This window comes from Puma concolor, chromosome D4, assembly GCF_028749965.1.
Source record: "Puma concolor isolate L17-30 chromosome D4, mPumCon1.1.hap2, whole genome shotgun sequence".
NCBI lineage: Eukaryota > Metazoa > Chordata > Mammalia > Carnivora > Felidae > Puma > Puma concolor.
The window spans coordinates 27209884-27235265 of NC_141679.1; the positions used below are offsets into that span (position 1 = coordinate 27209884).

Here is a 25382-nt window from a genome sequence, read left to right on the forward strand (position 1 = left end):
AAAATGTAGAAACGCTGTACCAAGTTTGGGTAGAAAAAACAGTGCACTCCCGCGTCCCGCCAGCAGTCAGGATCTTCCGCCTCTGAACTTTAAGAGCCATCAATCTGGTTGGTAAATGCACATTCGCACCACTCAGTGGAGATCTATGCAGTGCACGTGTATCAAGTACGTTTCCTGAAATCCTCCCAGGAAGGCGGCTTTCATGAAACTGGTTCTAATAAAAACGATGAAGACAAGGAGGTGCAGGATAGGATTTTTTTTCTTTACAGATCAGGAAAATGACTCAAAGAGAGTAATGGCTTCTCATTTTCTGCCCTTTAAAAATAATACAAATATCACTTCTTTAGGAATCTAATACACTGGCTTCACTTTCAAAATGCATCATTTTATTTTCCTCATAAGGCAGTCATACATTATAACCTTTCAGCACGCGACAGTCACATCATTTCTTCAGTAAGCCCTAGGACTTCCATGAGTGTTCCCAGAGCTCACAGCCAGAGCAGTCAAATATTAAAGCTTTCTCCACAGCCACACGTTCCTTTGATGTTTGGGTTATTGAAAACAAACTCACTGGATAACTTATCTTCAACATAGTCCATTTCTGTTCCTAAAAGTGTCAGTTGTGCTTTCTTCTCGATGAACACTCTGACTCCTGGCAGGAGAAGAAAACAAGTGTCACATAAATAAAACCTGCAGAGTAACCACTCACAAAAGTCAAACAGGAAGCTTCTGGATCAGTCCCACTATTTCCTTTAAGGGATTTAGTGCTCAGTTTCCTGTCTGTCCCTTCTTTTCCACCCAATAACCTAAGTCAAACACAATGACACTGGCTAGACTGTTGTATATCAGCAAATCCCATGACAATTCTATGCAAAACTAGAATTTGCTTTGCACTTCACTCCTTTTTCCAATATGCAATATGAAGGAAATGAGTATATTCTCGGTGAGACTTCTGTAAAGACAAAGTCCGGAAAATGTGCGAGAACTCTGCAACGACGTCTGTACACATGACACAATGGCAAGCCTAGAGGCACACAAGGACTGTGATACACTGGGCTGGTTTCATAAAACCAGCCAGTGCACCGCAGCCGTTTTGTGCTGCTTAGGGGCCGGAAAACTGGTAACAACCTAACTCCCTAGTAATTACGCAGGTAGAAGTTGGTATCTTCGTAAATATAATCAGCTTAAGAAAGCTTTCCAGGGTGCCTGGGTGGCTCAGTGGTTAAGCATCCGACTTTAGTTCAGGTCATGATCTCGCAGTTCCTGAAAACAAGACCGCATCAGGCTCTGTGCTGACAGCTCAGAGCCTGGGACCTGCTTTGGATTCTGTGTCTCCCTCTCTCTCTGCCCCTCCCCTGCTTGCACGCTCTAAGATAAATAAACATTCAAAAAAAATTTTTTAAAAAACCCCAAACTTAAAAAAATTATAAATTAAAAAAGAGAAAGCTTTCCTCCTTATAAGAAACTTAGTAATTACTCATATATAAACTACACATAATTATTAGAACTCCTCTTCTTAAAAATGAAAACATTTAAGATATTTAATGTATTGATCTAAAAAACAACACACTGGGGCACCTGGGTGGCTCAGTCGGTTACGTTCGACTCTTGATTTTGACTCAGGTCATGATCCCAGGGTGGTGGGATCGAGCCCTGTGTTGGGCATGAAGCCTGCTTAAGATTCTGTCTCTCCCCCTCTCCCCCACTCGCTCTTTTTCTAAAATAAAAGAAAAAATAAAAACTACCTATTAACAAAAATAGGTAGTTTTTTGTTTTCAATAGGTTTTATCAGATTCTTGGGTTGGGGCAGGAGGCAGGACATAATTAAAGCACTGACATTTTAAATAAAAATGAAAAATACAGATTCCTCAAAAGCATGAGATGACATTATTTGGTACAGACGTCAAACTGCTGCTTCACACACGATGCGTGGTTCAGTATGAAGTTTAATCATTTTAAAACCTTTCTGCACACAGTGATTATTTTTTGTAACTGAAATAAACACACAAATGATAATCCGTCAGTTACTAAGAGCACAGCCTCTCGAGTGAATCTGATTAGGTTCAACTTTTCACTAGGCCACTTAATTAGCGGAGAGACCTGAAGCCAGCTATGTAACCTCTCCATGCCTCAGTTTCTTCATCTGTAAAATGGGGCACAACATGGTACCATTCTCTCAGCTGCTGTATATGAATCACTTAATACATGAAAGGCCATCAAACCAGATACACTGAGCACCACATACGCCATTCCTACTATCATCTTTACTCTTCTTGCTGTTCAAGGTTAAAGATTTGACGCCAAGTTTGCTTAAAACTCACCGTCTTGAACAACTTCTTCATCAGAATCTCCTTTTGTCTTTGTATATTCTAGAGTATAAGAAAGGCCATTACAACCCCTGGTTCGGACACCAACTTTCAGACCTACCTGAAAAAGCATTGTAAATAAAACTTAAGTTTTAAAGTAGTACATATTAAACAATTACATTCATAAAAACCCTGGCTGGTTGACCCTGTATGTTTCTTTGTAAGCTCAAAGATAAATATTAGATTTCTCGCTATAAAATGTCCCTTTAGGAAGCGGAAGGGGGAACATGCACTTAAAAAATTTAACTATTTAACAAACATCACTGCAACACTAGTGGGGATCCTAAAATAAAAAAACAATTATGTGCAAAGAAAACAGTACAGAGGGGTCAAAACTCCAAAAAGCCAGTCACTATCACTCTACAAAAGATATCTCCTACGGTTTTCCCATTTTTCTTCCAGTCCTCGTCATATATACATACACTCGAAACACAGGTTTTATTACAGCAGGAATAAAAGTCTTATTGTCTGCTTTGTTTCTGCCACGTAAGACGTCATCTTTCCGTGTCATCAGCCTTCACAACTATCATTTGCATGTAATGCCTCAGTAATCCACTGTACCACAGTAAGCTGTGCCCCACCCGGGGCGTGCACTCACCACCCCTCGATCAAGAGTCACATGCTCTACTGACCGAGCCAGCCAGGTGCCTCTTAAAGAAGAGTTTTAATTCTAAACATGAAGATTTTTTTTTTTTTTTTAAAGGAAAAAGAAAAGTATCTGATGGCAGAGACGGCTACCTACAAATTCTCGATGGTTTGTGCTCCACCTCACTGCAGGAGATGCTCTCAGGAAGTTTCTGTGTGGCTAGGTTCACCGAGGCTCACAGGCTGTCACCTGGCAATCACCCTGCCTCTACACGGGGCCTTAACTCTAAGGCAGACCTATGTACACATTCTCGAGTACCAGAAATCAGAAGATTGCAGCCAACACAGACGTAAGAAGTTTAAAAGGTGACCAGGGGCGCCGGGGTGGCGCAGTCGGTTAAGCGTCCGACTTCAGCCAGGTCACGATCTCGCGGTCCGTGAGTTCGAGCCCCGCGTCGGGCTCTGGGCTGATGGCTCAGAGCCTGGAGCCTGTTTCCGATTCTGTGTCTCCCTCTCTCTCTGCCCCTCCCCCGTTCATGCTCTGTCTCTCTCTGTCCCAAAAATAAATAAACGTTGAAAAAAAAAATTAAAAAAAAATAAATAAATACAAGGTGACCAAACCGCACTTTTAAAATACCAATGTCTATCTTAATGTGACTGCCTAACAACACCTACCAAATGCCTACTCTTGGATCCTATCTGCTTTTTCATTGAAGTGTATGGTAAAACTATCACCATACAAAGGAAGATTTCAGCCAGTAGACCCTGATTCTCTCAAAAGCAGCGATGTGCACTTGCTTCAGGAAAACAGGAGTAGGAAAGACGTGTGGCAAAGAGGGGGGGCTTACAATGTTGGGGTGCCTGGGAGTCTGGACAGCTGAAGGATTCAGACAGCAGAGTGTGTCCTTATACCCCTATACAACACGGAGACAGAACTGTGCTCTTATTCACTTTCAGAGTGAGAGCTGACAGAACACGGGAGGGAGTGTCCCGTACTGGGCACCATCAATAAACCGTCTAGCTCAAATTCGGAGGCACATGTCCTAAGTATGGGTTTAAGCTAGCTTTAATCTTTGTCAATAAGAGGCCTCCAGCAAGCAGGAAGTCCTACTACTAGGAACGAATACAGACGCTTACAGAATACATGAAAATACAGCTGTAGGTACCTGGAGCCCGGAAAAGGGATTGCCTGTGCCCTCAGCGACTCCAACGAAGTATGTGTTCCATCCTTTTCACGTTACTATGAACAAACATTCCTCAAATCTACACAGCTAAGTTCGTGGTCCATCTGGTCATCGATCTATCAATGGAGCTGGAATACTGATATATGTATGCAGTGATTCTTAGGAGGACCGTCCAGAACTTCATGCAATTGTAAGGTAGATCGCACAACAGAAGCTAGAAACCACTCTGTAGTCTAATTACTCAATATTAATAGTCTAGTACTTGGATGTGATTTATGGTACTCCACAGGCAATTAACAATGCACTAAGATGAAGGTGAGGCACACACCCCCTACTGCACAATTCTGTGTCTAGGACAGGCTATGTAGGTGGACTACACAATGCTTACAGGCTTAGCCCTCTAAGCAATGGGCCTGGCACGCTACAGACACGAAATGTTTGCTGCATGATGGTTGTGGCAGCACTGGATGTAAACAACCCCAAAGACCGTTAGTATGGGCGGTTGGCTAAATAAATAAAACCTGTTCGATAAAACACACTAATAGATGCAACCGTTAAAAAGAATGAGGTGGGTCTTCCTGTAATGACACAGAAAGCACGTCGAGCTATTATTATTAAGGACAAAAAGTCAAGTGTAACCACAGCATGTATGGAATGCTTTTATCTAAGTACGAAGAGATATACACACAAACAAGCACAGGCATAGTCTAGGTCAGTAGTCCCCATCAGGGAATCATTATTGGTTGTTACAACTAAGGAGTGGGGCAGTGCCACAGGTACCTATGTGCGGAGGCCCAGGATACTACTGAACATCCTGCATTCCACCTCCAACAAAGAATTATCTGGCCCAAAACATCAACTGTGCAGAGACTGAGAAACCCTGGTGTAGACAGATTAAAAATGTACAGATTGTGTTGGGAAGGACAATGGGAGGTAGCCCCTCAGAAGGATGAATGACAATCAAGAGTCTGGGGTCACAAAACGATGTCTTCTCCATTTAATACCTTGTTATGAAATAATTTTGTTTTTTTTAAAAACCTTGAGTGTACCTTTACTCTTTTTTTTCAACATACTTAATTTTATTTTTTTAAATTTACATCCAAATTAGTTAGCATATAGTACAACAAGGATTTCAGTAGATTCCTTAGTGCCCCTTACCCATTTAGCCCATCCCCCCTCCCACAACCCCTCTAGTCACCCTCTGTTTGTTCTCCATATTTATGAGTCTCTTCTGCTTTGTCCCCCTCCTTGTTTTTATATTATTTTTGTTTCCCTTCCCTTCACCTATTTTGTCTCTTAAAGTCCTCATATGAGTAAAGTCATATGATATATTTGTCTTTCTTTGACTAATTTCACTTAGCATAATACCCTCCAGTTCCATCCATGTAGTTGCAAATGGCAAGATTTCATTCTTTCTGATTGCCGAGTAATACTCCATTGTATATATATACCACATCTTCTAATCCATTCATCTGTCAATGGACATTTGGGCTCTCTCCATACTTTGGCTATTGTTGATAGTGCTGGAGTGTAGCTTTACTCTTTAAATAAAAATCCGTAACCAATGAAAACATACTGTTTATCACAAGATAAATTCATTGTGAAAACAGGACTTCAATTTTTTTAGTAAATATTCAACTGATTGGTTTTACTTACGTGTTCAGGCTTATCTTTAAGAAGCTGTTTTATCTTGTTTACTGCTGAAGGTGTCTGAAAAAAGAACAAGTTATTAAGTTTTTAGCTGCAAAACTTGCTTTTTTAAAAAAAATTTTTTTAACGTTTTTTATTTATTTTTGAGACAGAGAGAGACAGAGCATGAACGGGGGAGGGGCAGAGAGAGAGGGAGACACAGAATCGGAAGCAGGCTCCAGGCTCCGAGCCATCAGCCCAGAGCCCGACGCGGGGCTCGAACTCACGGACCGCAAGATTGTGACCTGAGCTGAAGTCGGGCGCCCAACCGACTGAGCCACTCAGGCGCCCACTCTTGCCCAAGTACTTTATGGCTTTTATAAACAAACATATGAACTCTCAATACAAAGCATTTTATTTTTATTTTAAAAAAATTTTTTTAATGTTTATTTTTGCCAGAGAGACAAAGCGTGAGTGGGAGGGGCAGAGAGAGGAAGACACAGAATCCAAAGGAGGCTCCAGGGTCTGCGCTGTCAGCACACAGCCCGATGTAGGGCTTGAACTCATGAGCTGTGAGATCATGACCTGAGCCGAAGTCAGACACTTAACCGACTGAGCCACCCAGGAGACTCTATTTTGATTTTTAAAATACCTTCTAGCAACATCCTTTGAGTCTTGCTCCCCCCCGTCAAGGTCAGCTCCCTGTCATTAGCGCTGGTACTCTCTACTTACATCACAAATGTAATTTTTCCAAGGAGCATCTATTTTGTGCTGCTACTACATGCTCAGCACAAGCACAATTCCCAACACAGAGATCAGGTGCTCAACAGTCAATGAATGACTCAAGGAATCACTGGGGAAGCCGATCTTCAGGCGGTTTTTCTGTTGATTATTATTAACTCTATTGCTTTTTTTGCTTACCCCTAATCTATGTCAAACTCGTCAAAATGCATACAGGAAACAGTGATACCAGCATCAACCCAGGGTGTGCCTCGGTACAGTCCTGCCACATGGTCCCACAGATACTAAATGTGGCTTAAAACAACATCTCAGGATATCCGGACAAACAGAAATAAGCTGGTCAACTACAGAAGCAAGCACAGGGAGGCATTTTTCAGGAGTAATGCTGTTTAATCTAGCCCATTTGTCCTCAAGATGGATCAGCATCACCAACCCCGCTTTCTCGGGAAGTGTAATTTTCCAAATTTACCAAACTGGTACTCTTGGATCCTATCTGCTTTTTCACGGTGCTGTCAGGGACAAGTCTGTTCCAGGGCATTCCTGCTCCACTTCTTGGCTGTGTCCCAGCCTGTGACTTGGCTTAAATGGGGAGAAGAGACCCTCCTCCTCAGGATTCAATAAACGAGCTCACGAAGTACACTCCGAGCAGTGCCAGGCACAAAGAGCTCAATATAAACCAGCCCTTATCACAATGAAGAGAGTATATTAGTGAAGACATCATGTCCTTCCTATTTTGTTTTATTAGCTCCTCAGCTGGCAACACTGTGCTGGTCCTCCAGTTTTTTGTACCGGCATCTTACTGGTTTGTGAAATCCCAGTGGACATTATGACCTATGACTCAGAAGCAACTGTAGCCAAAACTCAAGCCCGTGCTGAGGGAACAGACCCAAAGGATGGCCCCAAAGCGTGCTCTTCTGGCCTGCCTGGAGGGGGCTCAGCCAGGTAAGGATGTTGAAGCAGAGTCTGGACCCAATTTAGAAAGGCCACGAAACCAATTTAGAAAATTGAGACTAGTATTTTTTAAAAACACAAACTAGGGGCGCCTGGGAGGCTCAGTTGGTTAAGCATCTGACTTTAGCTAAGGTCATGATCTCACAGCTCCTGAGTTTGAGCCCTGTGTTGAGCTCTCTGCTGTCAGGGCAGAGCCCAATTCAAAAGAAAAAAAAAAAAGGTAAAAAAAAAAAAAAAATCACCACCAGTCAGTGGTCTATTAAAAAGCCTTTTCCCACAATTCTACCAGAACAGGAGCCAAGCGGTGTGACAAAAGCAGACAACAGGGAACAGTACGCAGGGGGAAGAAGGAAATGGAAAAGAGAATTTTGTGGGTTTTTTTCTCTTGATATTACGGCATATCAACCTCAAACAGTTACAGAAATATTTCTGAAAAGATGTTTAAAAACGCTCATTTGTCCTTCTCAACAACTGCCAGTAAAAACTAGCTTCCGTAATTTTCATGGTCATACTTCCCACATTGAGTTCTGAATCTAACTACTGTCCTTAATCTAACTACTGTCAAAGAGCAAAGGATTTCCAATAAGTGAAAAAACAAACAGACAAACAAAACCCCAGGCAGGGCCATGGAAAAATATCCATTTCAAGTATAACTTGCCCTGTGATGCTGGGAAGTCAAAGATGAGGAGGGTTCACCACTCACCCCTCCATGACCGAAACAAAGCAGACAGGGTATCAACACTACTCTGTCAGCAGCCCCTTGTGGTTTTTATCTCCAAGTGATGATTAAATCACCTAACTTGGCTTTCCAAAATGATGTATTTTCTTCTTTTCTCAACTCTTAGTAGGAAACACTTAGACACAGTAAGTAAAAACAATTCTTGGAGTGGTCTCCCTATCCCAAAGCGGCTGACTTCACGCCTTGTACTGTTAAGGGAAAAGTAACTGGTGTGCCTAGGAAACGTCATTTAGGAGCCAAACCAAGTCTTAATGTTCCTGTGTCAGAGGCCAAAACCAAACATACTCCATTGGGAGGAGTGTTATTAATGATGGAAACCCAGCTGAGTACTTATTTAAGGGAAAGATATGGATCTTACAACTTGCTGAGAAATTTGATTTTCAGAACAAGTCAGAATGACTAACAGGGAACATATGGCACTTAAAAAAAATGCTAGCTCTTAAAGGTACTTTCTGTATCTTGGGGCCAGGCAGAAGCTGAGGATCACGCTGGGTTCTTTGTCTATTTGCATACACTAGCACCTCTGCAAGAAGTAAACTCAATCTGGCAAACAGTGCGAGAACTTCAGCTAAACAACACGCTCCAGGCCTGGTAGCCTTCCAATTTCCAAGCACTCCCCCCAAACAACTAAGACACCTATACTTTTCCAAGGAAAGTATAATATACCTTAATTTAGGTATAATTAAGGACTTATTCACCTGAGATTTGACCAATGAATTAAAATTTAAGATTCCAGGGGCGTCTGGGTGGCTCAGTCGGTTGAGCAACCGACTTCGGCTCAGGTCATGATCTCACGGTTCATGGGTTTGAGCCCCACATCAGGCTCTGTGCTTAACACTTGCTCAGAGCCTGGAGCCTGCTTCCGATTCCATGTCTCCTTCTCTCTCTGCCCCTCCCCCGCTCACACTCTGTCTCACTCTGTCTCTCAAAAATAAATAAATGTAAAAAAAAAAAAAAAAAATTAAGATTCCTGGGACGCCTGTGTGGCTTGGTCAGTTAAGTGTCTGACTTCGGATCAGGTCATGATCTCCTAGTTGTGGTTCGTGAGTTCGAGCCCTGCATCGTCTCTACACTGACAGTGTGGAGTCTGCCTAGGATTCTCTCTCTCTGCCCCTCTCTCCCCTTAAAATAAATAAATAAACTTAAAACAAAATTAAGATTCTTGAAACTTGATTAACTACAAAGATAGTTTTTAATCTACTCATATGTATATCACAGAACAAGACAAAAGGCCCTTAAAAAAAGATTTCAGCTTGTTTTTGTAGCAGAAACTTTTCATTCGCAACACTGTATTTCCTTAATTCCTCATGCAATTTTAGTATTTTGCTGTTCAAGAAAACAAAATTAAAACCAGAGCTAACTCCAGGATTACGTATACTAAACACGCGTCAACAACTACAACCTATTTTAATTTCATTATAAATACGGCATTTTAATGTTTAGAAGATGGTAACTAGCAGCCAATGAACAAGTCACAGTATATTTTAACTCGTTCTTTAACAGCTAGGGGTGGCATTATAGTGTTTTCCCTTTTGTCTTTTCCTATTCATCTCTGTGTATCATGTAGCCCACATTTTAAAAGTTTAACATGTCTCTCATTTAATACATGGTAATAAACACGTTATTAACGATTTACTAAGTACGTTCCAGGTGCTTAATGGTTTACATGCATCATCTTATTCTCACAATTCTGTGATTTAGGTATTAAAAATTAAATAATTTGCACAGAGACAGTAAGTTAAAGAACGAAGAGTTATGACTCCCAAACTTAAAAAAAAAAAAAAAAAGGTATTATTTACAGTGACTACACCAACTGAATGTACTCACCAACTCCATCTACTCTAATTTAACCAATCTCTCATTGTTACACATTTAGGCTACTCCCAATGGTTTCTTGGAGAATACCCTTAAATGGCCTAAATACAGAAATCTTACTGCTTGGTCACTGTTCCAAAGGACTTCTGGTACTTGTCCTTCAACGAATTAACAGCTCCTTACTGGGACTCTAGTATCACATTGTTCCCTAGCCCTTCTCAACCAGGTGCCACCGGAAAGTTAAGTCTTAAGGCACCCACTGAACATAATGAATTAACTTCTCTGTGCTCATAAAGAATGATGCTGGCTATGTACCATTATTCTCTTACAGCTTTGCTTGAGCTTTATGCACAGCTATAGGTACACCCCTCATCCTAAATTATGGTTACATTAATTCTGATTTGTAGAATGATGGAAATAAAAGCCTCTGCCAGCAGGGCAATGTTAAATCTTCAAGTTCTTTTGTCATTTTTCACTCTGCCTCCTACAAACTCAATTTCAACCGTCAGTTCCTGGATATGTAGAGTAGGGACAGCATCCTCTTTGGATGTGCCTCTGAAGATGTCCAAAGGTACTCACTTTCATGCGATGGGGTGCAGTCTTAAAACACTCAATCAAGGAACCATCTCTGGTTTGCACCAAAGTGTTTAGGACAGCCTATCACCAGATGAGGCCTTTTGTTCCAGCAACCCACCAATCCTCTCCTGGATTAACATCAGTTAATGTAGATAATTTGTAAGCATGGAACCATGTTTTCATTTCATCAATTCCTTTTCCTAGCCTTTTGATGACCTCTGGTAGGCTGCACAGGCACAGCACTTTAACAAGTTTGCGCCATGTCAAATTCCTGATGTGAAGTTTATACATCTAGGTAGCGCTGATCTCTTCCTCCTTTTACTGAAATCTCTAGTTTCATTTGCTTTCATCCACATTCACTCATTAGCCCTTTGATCACCTCCTTGCTTCTGCACTTGACTTAAAATATTTGCAAGGGACTTAAAATATCTGCTGGGACTTAAAATATTTTTTGCAAAAACACTAGAAAACTAACAAACAGCAATACATGCATGCCATAATGTCTGGAGACTAGGGAACATATGCTAGAATTAAAACGACTGCATCAGGTGGAAAGCAGCAAGGACCTTTGTCTTTAGCACCAGCTAAGATCACAGGGAAAGAAACTTAAAAAGTCACCCAGACAGTTAAACAGGCTAAGTTCAGACAATGGACTTTGGCAAGTTAATCAGAACACTTGATCAGATGCCAACAATAGAGCCCTGCTGAAATAAGACATGACACGGTAAGGAGCTGTTACAATTCTGTTAGCAGAATTAGCCTGGTAAGTGGTAACAGGTAATGAAGCAGGAGAAAGTAAGTGTAGACAGCTCAGGTCTGAGAATGTATACTGTCATTATTCCTAGTAATTCCTAAGGGTGGCCAAGGCCTGGCCCACAACTGTGTCCCTGGAGGGTGGGAAACTGTGTAACACATTCATTTCTTATACTGAAACAAAGGAGGTCTTAAACGTCAGCTGAATGACAAGGAGCAAGAGGGAATGACTTAGAGATTTTGAATGAGCAAGTAATGATATGCTAAATGATGGACTTCTCTTTCTGGCTCTACCATTACCAGTGGTAGAATTCTTTTCAATTCTGAGTACTATGTTTTTTGTTTTTTTAATGTTTATTTATTTTGAGAGAGAGACAGAGTGTGAGCAGGGGAGGGGCAGAGACAGAGGGAGACACAGAATCCGAAGCAGGCTCCAAGCTCTGAGCTGTCAGCACAGAGCCCAACGCGGGGCTCAAACCCACCAGCCACTGACATCATGACCTGAACTGAAGTCGGAGGCTTAACCAACGGAGCCACCCAGGTGCTCCAATTCCGAGTACTTGTGAACTGAGACCGAAAGACACAAAGTATGACTCGTGTCTTCTAGTATGACTTGTTGTGATTTCAAGACTTTGGAAAATTCTAAGCTCTGATAATGTTATCTTCCAGACATGAAAACAGGCGGGTGGTACAGAAAATAGTAATACAGAATAATCGGGATAACCTCTGTACAGGCTGAAAACAACGAACCATTATAAAAGTGAATTCTCCTGCCTCATCACAACTTTCTTCTGTTTTGCTACAACTAGTTTTCTGGCAACAGGCTTTCTTATAGCATTAGCTTGAATGGAATCTAGGATTCCTATAGAGAATCTACTTTCCCACTCTCTAGGTGGTGAATGCTTGCACAAAGGCTTCTCCTTCATCTCTTGATGGGTGTGTGAGAAGTTATGCTGATCATAGGCTTTCCTATAAAATTCAACTCTTTCAAAATGGCAAACACAAGTGACTGCTTAACGGACATGGGAGTTTTCTCGGGGTGAAATGTTTTGGAACGAGATACAGGTGATGGTTGCACAACACTTGGTACTAAATGCCACTGAATTGTACATTTTAAAGTGGTTAATGTTATGTTATGTGAGTTTTCCCTAGGCTAAAAAGAAAAAAAAAAAACAAAACAACTGCACAGTGCACCAGGGATCCCGTATATGCATGGTAAGCCCTGCGGTGAGCATCTGCGGTATGGACTCTGGGGCCCTCCGAGTGTGTTTGACCTTTCACCTAGAAAACGCTCACCCAGGGTAGAGATTTTTATCCTTCTTTGTCCTTTGTGAGAGCCGACCGCGGCGGAGGCCTGCTGGAGGCACACAGGGTGTTTCAAAAAGCCTCCCCTCCCCGACCCCAGGAAGAAACCCTTTGTGCGCTGCAGCCTTGATCTCGGCGAGGGGTGGGCTTTGTTGAAGCTGCACTCTCACGTCGCTCGCCGCGCTCGCCCGGAGGTCCCCCGGCGAGCTACCGCCCTCCCGGCGCACCTCGAGGGCAGGGGTCGCGGCTCCCTCCCCCAAACTCCCCGGAGTGCCGGGCGCCGAGCTCTGAAAGGCCCGCGACGCACGCACAGTCGCGCCCCTGGGCTCGCGGCGGGCTGCCCCGGCGGCCGGGGACTCGCGCACACGCGGCGTCCCCCAACCTCCGCATGCGGCGGCGCGCGGCCTGCTGGGAAACGTAGTTCCGGGGGCGCCAGGCTCCCGTGGAGCAGCCCCGCCCGGGCTTGTTTATCTCTCCAGCCGGGGCGAGGCGGGCAAGGCGGCGACGCGGCGGCCGCGGAGCGCGCCCGGAGCCCTGCTGCCGTGACCTCCTCGAGAGGGCGGAGGTGAACCAATGTCACCCGCCCGACCAAGCGCCCCGGCCACTCACCAGGGTGAGGGCGGCCCGAGTGGGCTGCAGCTTCCTCTTGCTCACAGCCCGGACAGTGGCCCGGACTAACGAAGCCGACATCCTCGCCGTCCCGGCGCCCCGGTGCCTTGGGCCGGAACTCGGCCACCTCAGCCTCTCTCCATGGACACAGCCGCCGCATTGACGCCACAAGCTCCGGCGCACGGCGCCCCAGGCCCCGCCCCGCGCGAGCCCGCCCCTGCTGCCGCCATTGGGCGGGCCGTGTGAGTGACGGACAGAGGGCGGGGCGCGGAGCTCCGGCCATGGGCACGTGACTTGATAGGCGCAAGGGCCCGGGGGCAAGGTTGTCTTTGCAAGGACGGCCTTCGCGCTATGTGGGGAGTGGGGCTGGGGCGCGCAGAACGCCTGCACTTGTGGACTCTGGAGGCGTGTCGCTCCACGACCTGCCCCTGGGCAGGATGCGGCGTCACTCCTTAAGAACGCTGAGCCACGAGCGCTGGTGCTCTCCAAAGCAGAAGGGTTCCGAGGCGCAGGTACACACGTTGGTCTTCCTTTTGGTTCAGCTAGGCAGTTCTTAAGAGCATGGACTTACCGCAGAATTGCGAAATAAACAACCCAAATACTCACCAGGCTACCTCCTCACCGCGGCCTGTACTGCACCGAATGTTGGAAGATGGTGCTAATGCAAGTTTTGCTTTTAGGTGCTGACTTTGGAACGCCGACCAACCCGAAGATGTGATTGGACAGATCTGTCAACATTCATAGCGAGAACCATTCCGTAAGATTGGTTGAACGCCTGTTTGTCAGACCTTGTAGTGGCTGCTCAGGGCCTCCTGCCTTTTAATTCTCCAAGTACACCTAAGCTTTAGGCATTATACCAGGCATGCACTCACAGGAAGCCTGGTCAATGGAGGGTCCAGGAAAGAATGAGAGATCCTGGAGAACAGAAGTGCTGCAGGGTTAGCAGTAGGGGGGAGGAGGAGAACGTAAAGGATGGGTGGCTTTTCTCGTGGAAGTGCTAGAGGTAGAGGGGAAAAGTAGGATCTGTGGAATGGTGATGGCGAGGAAAGATTCTTGCTCAGTGTTTTGATGTGAAAAGAACTAATCAGTGTGTTTTAGAGCCCAATTTATCTTTCATCCCCTAGAGCCTATAGGTTTGGATGGTTCAGAATTCCCTTAGGTAGTTCTGTCTCCCTGCTACTGAAATAGAACTGCACGACAGCAAGAGAATGGTTATCTTTGCCTCTAAGCCCTCTAAGCACAAAAGAAACAGTGAGATTAGGCAATGGTAGTATGGTAGGTTTGTATCTTGGCTTCCTCTCCCTAGCTCGGTGATTTGGGACGGGGTATGTTACTTCTTGTGCCCTTCCTCTTACTGATGCTAAGAAGACTAAATGGAAAGCCCTTAGAAGATTGTATGGCACCTAAGTACTAGAAACTCAATAAAGGTTGCTAGTTATTCATGGATAAAGATGTCATATACTGTGAAACCGTGGAACCACAGCGGTGGATACACATGCCATTCCACATTTGTCGAAACCCATAGAACGTGTCACACCAAGAATGAATCCTAATGTAAACAACGGACTTTGGGCGATAATGTTGTGTCCACATAGGCTGTCAGTTCTAACAAATACCCGACCCTGGTGCAGGATGTGGATAGTGGAGGGTTTTGGCTTGTGTGGGGACAGGGGTATCTGGGAATTCTGTACTTTCCATTGTTTTGTTGTGAACCTAAAACTGCTCTGAAAAATAGTGTTAATAAAACGTAAAAAAAAAAAAAAAGCCATGTATCATTCTTAATTATTGAAATATCATTATGCAGTCATGTAGCACGTTACAGGTTTCAAAAGCACCCTCGAGGGGCGCCTGGGTGGCTCCGTCGGTTAAGCACTGACTTCGGCTCAGGTCATGATCTCAGGGTTCCTGAGTTCGAGCCAGGCGTCTGGCTCTGTGCTGACAGCTGGGAGCCTGGAGCCTGCTTCGGATTCTGTGTCTCCCTCTTTCTCTGCCCCTCCCCTGCTCATGCTGTCTCTCTCTCAAAAAAATAAACAAACATTAAAAAAAAATTTAAAGCACCCTCGAGCACATAGTCTCATAGCAGCCTCACCGTTTTTTTTTTTTTTTTTTAATTTTTTTTTTCAACGTTTATTTATTTTTGGGACAGAGAGAGACAGAGCATGAACGGGGGAGGGGCAGAGAGAGAGGGAGACACAGAATCGGAAACAGGCTCCAGGCTCTGAGCCATCAGCCCAGAGCCTGACGCGGGGCTCTAACTCACGGATCGCGAGATCGTGACCTGGCTGAAGTCGGACGCTTAACCGACTGCGCCACCCAGGCGCCCCTTAGGCAGGTGTATTGGCATAGCTAGCTTAAAAATGATACATAAACTCTGGCCTTTTAGTAGAGTGTGCCAGAAAGTATTTTTAAAATCTAGTTCTAAATGTTCTGATTCAAGATCCCATGTATGCTTGATTCGTTCATCTATTTAATACTCACTACTCAGTTTTGTTTTAACTTCGCTGGCTGTTTTGCATGTGAGTGGTAAGTCCCATAATCTACTTGTTCGTGGGTCAGGCATACCTACTGTTATTTGAAACTGGTGTAGGTGGCTGAGCTAAACTGGCGTTAGAAGAAAGCTTTCACGACTGTATAAGAAATATGTGAGCGCCCTTATCTCAGGGCAGCAGCTGCCCTGGGGAGTCAGGAGGCGGCCGTAGTTAACTGCTGAAGGAGTTGGCAAGCTGGAACCACATTTAGATTCCCACCAATAGGGAGAACTTAAAATAGGGAAATGTTTAACACTGTGCACTTTGGCCCTTAGTTTCAGGGTTCTAGAAGGTTAAAGTGTTTTCCTCGTAAGACCTCCCTTGAGCATCACTGCTCTGTGAAAGGGCAGATATGCTTTCCATTTTGCAGGCAAGGAAACTGAACTGCGCAGAGAGAGGCTACGGGGATTGCCACAGTCTGCTGGAAAACTGGCAGAGCCAGACCCTAATTAAGTCTAGAATTCCACCCCGTAAAATGCGCTAAATTCTTGACGGCTGCTGTGTAAACACACCTGCTTTCAAACAAAAAAGTACTGAGCGCATCTTCATGGTTTTATCGGAGTTTTGTTGAATTCTATTTTCTTGTCAACAAATTTCTTTTTTTTTTTTTGCCTGTAACACTACGAACCCTTTTGACCTTCCTACCCAGGATTTTTTCCACTCAGGAACTTTTTTTTTTTTAAATAAAACCATTTGTGAAACACATTTGAAAATGAAAAGTATACTGAAGTCATGTCAGAACATTTTAGTAACATCTCAGAAAGTGCGCACCCTGTTGATATGTACGCGCTGAGCAAGGGATTAAAACATGTAGACTGGGGCTGGAAGAATAGATTTCATCTTCCTGTTTGTTCCCGAGAGGCGGAGGAAAGGAGAAGTGGGCTAGTGGAGCCTTCGTGGAGAGAAGGCTGAGAGACAGGCCAGCTGTGCCTCAACGGTAACTGCGCCCCAGGGGCTGGCCTCAGCGTGGGGCAGATGCGGCTGTCCCCTGGTTGGGGTGCTGAGAAGGGGCTGTGACCAGGCCCATGCCAAGGGAGCAAAGAACCTAGGGTCATCCATTCTCCAGGGCTGGTAAACACTGGTCACTGTCCCGTCGATCCAGTGTGAGGGACTGAAATCTAGCACAGGAATTAGAATAAAATGTAGGAAGCTTTTTAACATTCTTAAAAAGGTATAAGAAAACATGGTTTCCATAAAGAGGAAGATAATTAAAATTGAGAGGAAAGGGAAGGTGGCTGAAATAAGCTGAAGACAATTATAAATGAAATGACAAAATCCACATGAGAAACAGCAAACAGCAGAATGACACCAAAAATCCAGTCACTCATGTGGAGATTAAATTTGAAAAGTGTTCCTAGCATGGAGAAAGAGGAATACTGAAAAGAAGACAAAAGCGTTTTTGAGAAAAAAAAAAAAATTAAGAACACACGTTCCCAAGATGGAAAAAACCCAACAACCAAAAAACCAAACTGGGCTAGAGATACATGGGATTTGCTTTGGTTTCAGACAAAAGTCACTGACACAAAACTTATAGGGATAAACAAACACTGGAGCATCCAAGCAGAAAAATAAAACCTACCAGGAAACAAAAATTTGGCCGGTCTCTGATTTCTGCTATCAGGCCAGAAGACCGCATCACTAAGCTTTCCAAAGAAAGTGTGACGAGAAGTGTGTGCCCGGTCAAGCTCACTTTCAAGTTGAAGGCAAGAGAAATCAGAAGAGGAGCAGCTGAGGAAAGTCACGGGGAGCAGCTTCGGCCCCGGGGTACATAATTCATGCTTTACTTCAGGAGTTTGGGTTCGTTAAAGCTGAGTAAGGAACGATCGCTGATCCTAGCACAACTTGCCCAGATTCTGTAGTTCCTCGCGATAGGATTCTTCCTTAACTGGAATATGTCTTCCGGTAGGTGAAAAGAAGGGCTCACAGATGTCTTATTTTCCGAGCCCTCTCCTACCTGGGAACGCTTGCCCAGCAAACACCCTCTCCGTCCTTCTCTGTTTCCATCCCCCCAAGTCTGTGCCTCTCCTCTGCGCATTCCCAGAGCTTGGCGCACAGTGGGGCCGATGACCAGCAGCTGGCATGAGCACAAGGAGAGGGGGCGCCAGATGAAGAGGAGCAGTTCTGTACTGCCCTCCCTCCATCTGGTTTCCTCACGACATTAGGACTCTCGCTAGAAAGGAATGTGGATAAAATTACAGGTTGAAAGTCTGATTTTATTTCAAAATGATAAATAAACCGAGGCATAGTTCTGGCCACGTACTACTTCTGGAAGGGCTTGTGGAGTTAGAGAAACAGTTCCAGGAGGGCTCCAGTCAGACCCCAAAATGACACCAACCAAACTTGTGATTGGCAGAGATGGCCTCTTTCATCTTCAGGGAGTTTTAAAAGTTCTCCACCCTAATTTCAGAGTATCATAAAAAGTAAAAAGCACTTCTATATTTTGTCGTTTTTCCTTTGAAAATGTTTTTAGCAGCAAACAGGACTATTCGTTTCCCTTACTTCATTTGTAGGAGCATAGTAATTTTATGTCAACTTAAAATTAGAGAGGGGGAAAAAAACCAAAGCCCCTCAGTGGCGCTGCATACCCCGGAAGGCTCACACAAATATGTACGCGTGTTCGCGTCATCACTTCTACAAATATCAATGAAATCGGCTTGTAAATCGTAGTAAATACAGTAGTAGCGGTTCACACATATTTGATATGCTTTCACACAAGGATTCAGTAAACAACAATAAATATAATCTCCCCTCTTCAAAACAAAAAAGGGATTTATAGATGGAAAAAAAGGGGTAATTTACTAGGGGTTTATCAGCACACCAGTTTTAGTGTGCTCTGAAAGAATTAAAAACCATGAAATTGTATTCACTGAATACTGGCCCACAATTATGCTTTTTTTTTTTTTTTTAAACCTGGCTTAAAAAAAAAATAAAACCTGGCTTAAATACATACGTCATGGCTTTCTCTTAAAATCCTTATATCTATGGGGATTTGTCGTAGGTTAAGACTCTATTAATTTTTTTTCCTCATTAACAATTTCATTAAGTTAAAAAAAAAAAATCTGACATTTCCCTAGAGTGTTAAGTAGAAGCCTGATCTACACTGCTGTGTCCTGTGAAATGAACCTAATTTCAAAGAGAATGGGCCCGCCTGAGTGGCCATTTAGAGTGCTGCATTTTCCTTCCCTCATGATTCCTGCTGGGTCCTCTTCGCTGAGGCTTTTCCCTGAGTCATATATTTACTGGAAAGGCTACCTAGAGGGGGGGAAAAAAAAACCCAACATAAATAAAACAAGCCTCACTTTATCACAAAAGCCATAAGATTACTTCTTATTATTCATTATTTACAGAAACTTTTCACACTGGCATTGGTCACTTGTTTTGGATTGAGCGAGTAGGGCTAGGTAAAAAAAGGGCACGTATGGAACATGATCAATTAAACACACACCTAGTCAAAATTCTTTCTAAAGGCAGGCAAGTTGCTAGAGTGACATCATTCTAATACAGTGGCGTGTTCATTACGTCCATATTGGTGTAGAAGGTCAGTGGACTTTTCAAAACCCCTGCTTTGCATAGATCAGTGTCTTCGTTTACAACCACACAGAACAGATTGCAAAAAACTCTTTGGTTAGAAATAAATATCTTGCATCACTACTTTGTGGATATGAACCTGTGGATGGTCACATTCTAGCAATAACTTACGGATGTAAAAAGGAAAAAAGAACATTTATTATATTTACAGGAGGACAGAAATGTAGATTACTAATTAAAATCATACTACAGAACAGTTAATAAGTCTTGTTCTGGAGCATAAACAAATAGATCAATAAAACAAGAAAACTGAAAATTCTTAAGTGATTACATACAAGAAAGTAGTATATGCCAAGGGTTGCATTTTTTTTTTTTAACGTTTATTTATGAGACAGAGAGAGAGCATGAACGGGGGAGGGGCAGAGAGAGAGGGAGACACAGAATCGGAAGCAGGCTCCAGGCTCTGAGCCATCAGCCCAGAGCCCGACGCGGGGCTCGAACTCATGGACCGTGAGATCGTGACCTGAGCTGAAGTTGGACGCTTAACCGACTGAGCCACCCAGGCGCCCCAAGGGTTGCATTTTTAACCAATGAGGTAAAGTATGGATTGTTCAATAACTGGTACTGTGTCAAATAAGTATTTTGGGAGAAAGGGGGCTTAGGTATCTTTCTTACAACATATCCTTCCTCTCCACACAATTCCAAATGAATTAAATTTGAGAATTAAATAGAAGAGAGTCAAAGTGTAAGAAGTAGTGAATATTTATATAATTTTGGGGTGGGGAAGTTTCCTAAGCTTTACCAATGAAAAAGGCTTGCTATGCTTACTACTAAAGAATTTACAAGTCAATAGGGAAAAGATGAACACCAACATACAGCTGGGAAAATGAAAAGCAATTTTGGGAAGAGGAAAAAAAAAGCAGGAGTATATATAACAAACATTCAGTATCATTGGGTGATCAAAGAAATGCAAATTAAAATAATTTTTGATCACCAAATTGAAGGAAGATCAGAAGGACAGAGAGGTGGTTAGGAATTTTGCTAAATGAATAGTCATAGAAACCTAATAATAACTTAAGTATGCAAATAACTTAAATGTCCAAAACTTGTGATATGGCTAATGGAATATGAGGTATGCATAGGATAATTAATAACATAAAAAGTTAAAAAACCACATGAATAGTATTTTCGTGAACATGAAAAATTAAAAACAAATGAAAAATCCCATCAATCATGTTTGGTGCCTCATTTTCCTTATCTGTAAAATGTGGGCCCTTACACCTATCTGCATTGGGATTATTGTGAAGAATAGATCAATTAATACAGATAAAACAACTAAACAGTACCTGGTACACAGAAAGTACTCAATAAATGTTAGCCATTATTAGTGCATTGATAGAAAAAGATGGGAAGACTTTACTTCCAAAACCTAAATAGTAGTTATGCTCTAGAATTAGGTATAAATGGCTCTTTTTTCTTTATTTTGCTTAACTATCTACATTTTCTAAGGTAAACATATTAAGTATGCAAATAGAAATTTATGCCCCACAGAAGCAAACTTTTCAAAGTATAGCATCTAGATGATCAACTCATAGTGAAAAATGAGTGCTATCAGGAAGAAGCAAAGCATTCTCCTGTGGTATTTATACCCTAGAGTATCTACAGGCAACAAATCTTTGATATTCTGAACCGCCCAAAGTATCTAGGATCGACTTTTCATTCAAGGGACAAAAAGTTTATATCACTACACCTCATACTGTACGTACAATCCAGATGGGTTAAAGATCTAAACAGAAAAAATAAAGTTTTAAAGGTATTGGAAGAAAATATAGATGGGTATCTTATAAGAGAAGAATTTCTTGAAAAAAAAGTTTTTTAATGTTTATTTTTGAGAGACAGAACACGAGCAGGGAAGGAAGGAGCAGAGAGAGAGGGAGACACAGAATCCGAAGCAGGCTCTAGGCGCTGGAACCCATGAACCGTGAGATCATGACCTGAGGCAAAGTTGGACGCTTAACTGACTGAGCCACCCAGGTGCCAGAGGAAGAATTTCTTAAAGATGACCCTAAAATCACTGAGCCACATGACCATGAAAACTAATCATGTAAAGTCAATCATTTGATTATCTTAAAATTTAAAACTCTGGAATGGCAACAGACCCAAGTAGAAAGACAAGATATACTAGAGGAAGATACATAGAATGTATATAATAAAGGAGTAGTATTCAGAATAAATGAAGAACACTTACAAATTAATAAGGAAACAATAATGCAACAGGAAAATGGGCAAATGATAGGAACACAGACTTCACAGAAGAACTCCAACTGGTCAGCAAACAAGTAAGATGGGCTAATGATATGAACAGGCAATTCACAGAAGAATAACTCCAACTGCTTAATAAACAAAAACATCACCACAGTCTAGAAAATATACATGAGAACACCACCAAAGTATTTTTCACCTATCAGGGTTGCTGGTGGGAGTGGCAATTATTTCAACCAATAGTTGACCATATCTAACTAAACTGAAAATGCACATATGTTAATGACTCAACAGTTTGACTTCTAGGTATAAAAACTATAGAATCGCTCATATATGCTCAAGGAGACTCAGAAAAGAATGTTCACTACAGCACTGTTTATAGTAACAAAAAAACAAATGCAAAAAAATAAATGCTCATGTGCTAGGTAATGTATAAAATATTCTGTATTCATACATGGAATACTGGAAGAAAAATAAAACTAAATGTATAAATAGCAATATATATTTCAAAATTACTTCATTAAATAGATATGAAAAAGCAGGTTGTAGAACATTCTTATTACACAGTATAATACATCATTTAAATTAAAAAAATCACCAAGGACACATTCGTTAAAGGCTACATATGCAAGTTTAGAAAAGAACTGGAAGAACATCTGAATGCATAACAGATGCCTCTGGGGTGGAGGGGACACGATGCATGAAGTGGGTATGGGATGGTAGTCAAAGGGGACTTGTACCATCTTAATGATCTTTTATTAAAAAAAGATTGAAAAGAAAATGTGAAAAAAATTAAGTCCATTCTCTAATAGATGGCTTATATCTGTATCTTTACATTTTCTCCAAAATGTTCACAAACTGCTCTTTTCTAAGAATAGTACTAACAGTCTTATTACTACATCCCCTATATATAAAAATAAATCTCCTGGAACCTGAAGAAATTTCCTATAAAAAATGTGCATGTAAAAACGTAAAACCACTAGAAATAAAACGTGGATGAACTTTCATGTAATGAGGGGCAAGAACAAGAAATTTACAAAACTATAAGCATGACTTGAAAGGACCTAAAAGTTGGCTAGATGAAACTACTAAACCAAACAAGCAAGTGACTACGTGGCAAAACGAATCATAAATGAGGCTGAAAGAATAATAAACTGGGATGGTAGCGGTGAAGGACAGAACATGTGACAAAACATGTATGGCTTTCTATGTGGAAAGAGCTAAAAAACAAAGATGAATACCCTAATTGAAAAACACAGAGACAGAAACATGAAGAAATACAAATGAAAACATGAAAAATATGAGCCTTCAATGGAGGATACAAGCCAATTGGCAAAAGGGGCTGTTGCCATGACGTGAGGGTAGGGGAAACAGGCTGTCAGGGACTCCCCGGGATTGTCAATAATCCCGTTTTGGCATTGCTGGCATCACTGTGAAAACGTGCATACTTTTTAACCTATCGCTCTTCTGACTAGGAATTTATCCTGAGGAAGTAACTAGGCAAATGTGCCTGATAGAGTTTTATATAAACAGTGGTCTTGAAACTCGGGCACGTGTATTACTGAGCCAATGGAACAGGACAAGAGGGCAGGGAGCTTGAGGGGACTTGACGGCAGTGTTCCAAGGCTCTGGGCTGGTTCTCAGGAGGCACACCTGTCTTTCATTCACAGTTCTTCTCCTACTTTAAAAAAGAGTGGCATGTCTCCTACTCATCCAAATATTAATGTGGTATGTGGATCTGGGGTGCTGAAATGCTGGTATCTGTGGTCAGTGTGAATGCTTCTAATAAAAACCCCAAATTTTTAGCTTTCATAAAAATTACATTGATAGCTATGATCATCAGAAATTACTTCCTGATGATACATTACTATGTAATTTTTGGGCATTTAGTTAAAAAGAAATGACAATAACTGAGTGGCACTGTTGTAAAACATCTTCCATTCCCTGAAAAAGTATCTGTTATTTTTAGTATCCTATCATAGAAACTACTGAGGTTTCTCGACGGTTGCCAACTATAAAAACAAAAGATTCAGGAAAAAAAAAATGGTTAAGGAACATCGTTTCATTCCTGCAATAAGCAGTATTGACCCAACAATACATGAATGCATGGAGAAATCCCATCTATCTCACTGAATGGCCATCACATTTGGTATGTGAATGTAAAAATTTTGGGGGGCGCCTGAGTGGCTCAGTTAGTTGAGCATCCGACTCTTGATTTCAGCTCAGGTCATGATCTCACAGTCATGGGATCAAGCCCTGTGTCGGGCTCCACACAGAGCATGGAGCCTGCTTAAAATTCTCTCTCTCTGCCCCATCTCTGACTTGTGCAAAAAAAAACAAAACAAAAAAACCCCACAGTTTTTTCACCCATAAAAAGGTCATTTTTAATGAAAATTTGTTAACATTTGATCAATTATATTCTAATGCAAAACTCAATTTAGAAATTTTCATACTTTGACAAAGATCATAACGATCCAATGTATGTATAAATATTTTTGTTACAGATAAGTAGGATAGGCTGATTAATAAAATGCTTGAATTTTAATCTTTTTTTCTAGGATTTTAATAAAAAAATTTTTTTTACGTTTATTTATTATTTTTGAGAGAGAGTGTGGCAGAGACAAAGGGGGACAGAGGATCTGAAGCAGGCTATGCGCTGACAGCAGAGAAGCATGATGTGGGTCTTGAACTCATGAACCGCAGATCATGACCTAGGCTGAGAGGTCAGAGGCTTAAATGACGGAGCCACCCAGGCGCCCCTTAAAATTTTATTTTTAAGGAATCTCTATATTCAACATGGGGCTTGAACTTATAACCCTGAGATCAAGAGTTGCATGCTCTACCGACTGAGTCACCTGGGTGCTCCTAAAATGCTTGAAATATATATGATAAAAATATACCACCTTAAGATGGAAGTAAAACAAAGGAATTCAAGGAGGAAAGTAAAATGATATAAAATTTCTGCCTGTTAAACAGCTGTAAATGAATAGTAGCTCATATGAAAAAGCATATTAATTTCATCTGAAATATTTAAGGCTAATTGAGAAGTTTTACTTTAAAACGTCAATATTTATTTTAAAAGACCCCGGGCGTTATATACTTTGCAATTCTAATGAAAAATATAGATATCAATTTAAAAATATATGAGATGTATGGGTTTTCTCCATTTTGGGGGAAGAATATGAAAGCAAAAAAAGTCCTGGAAGACACTGACATACCAAATATTTGAAAATAGCTAGTCCATTAATAAGGAATGATTAAATAAATAATGGCATATTCACATACTGGAATATCAAAAAGGGTATCAAAAAGAATGATCTGTACTCAATAATAAGGTCTCCCCATATTGTTTACAAAGGTACTTCTGTTATTATATTTTTTAAGAGATTTTGTTTTTAAGTAATCTCTACACCCAACTTGGGACTTGAACTTACAACTCTGAGATCGAGAGTCACATGCTCTACTGACTGAGCCAGCCAGGTGCCCTTATCATAAAGACCCCCCTTTTTTTTTTCAGTAGGCTTTTAAATTCTGGTCAAGGAAAAAAGTTATACTAGTATATATACATCATTATGAGGGAGAAAAGATACCACCAATCTCTTACAACATCTCCAGTTTTTAAGATTTCAAACCATGAGATTAAAATGGAATAAATGAAGAGACAGATGTAGTTTCTTTTTGTTGAAATGTAATTTTCTTTGCAAAATAGGGGAGGATTAAGGTAGAAAAATGTTAGTTTTTTGAGATTCTCATACTGAATAAATTGTTACATGTAAACCAGAGTAATTTACTTAAGCATAAAAATCAGTTG

The 25382-nt window shown here is 41.7% G+C and overlaps 2 protein-coding genes and 1 long non-coding RNA gene across 9 annotated transcripts in view; 1 reads left to right on the plus strand and 2 right to left on the minus strand.

The window, feature by feature from the left end:
* Positions 1–364: 364 nt before the first annotated feature.
* ISCA1 (iron-sulfur cluster assembly 1) lies at positions 365–13365 on the minus strand. Its single transcript, XM_025931662.2, has 4 exons — positions 13254–13365; positions 5792–5845; positions 2322–2427; positions 365–652 (listed from the first exon to the last, which is right to left on the minus strand). The coding sequence occupies exons 1-4, from the start codon at positions 13332–13334 to the stop codon at positions 504–506; spliced, it is 390 nt and encodes a 129-aa protein (XP_025787447.1). The 5' UTR covers positions 13335–13365; the 3' UTR covers positions 365–503.
* On the plus strand, positions 13358–14972 carry LOC112868690 (uncharacterized). Its single transcript, XR_003224323.2, has 2 exons — positions 13358–13495; positions 13934–14972. It is a non-coding gene; the product is annotated as an uncharacterized LOC112868690 (long non-coding RNA).
* Positions 14973–17973: 3001 nt separating this feature from the next.
* TUT7 (terminal uridylyl transferase 7) overlaps positions 17974–25382 on the minus strand; it is a 61394-nt gene continuing 53985 nt past the window's right edge. For all 7 annotated transcript variants that reach the window (XM_086685131.1, XM_086685133.1, XM_086685127.1 and 4 more), the window contains one exon: positions 17974–19033. In XM_086685131.1, coding sequence (XP_086541257.1) covers positions 18966–19033 — 68 coding nt within the window. In that variant the 3' untranslated portion in view covers positions 17974–18965. The remainder of the gene's footprint in view (positions 19034–25382) is intronic.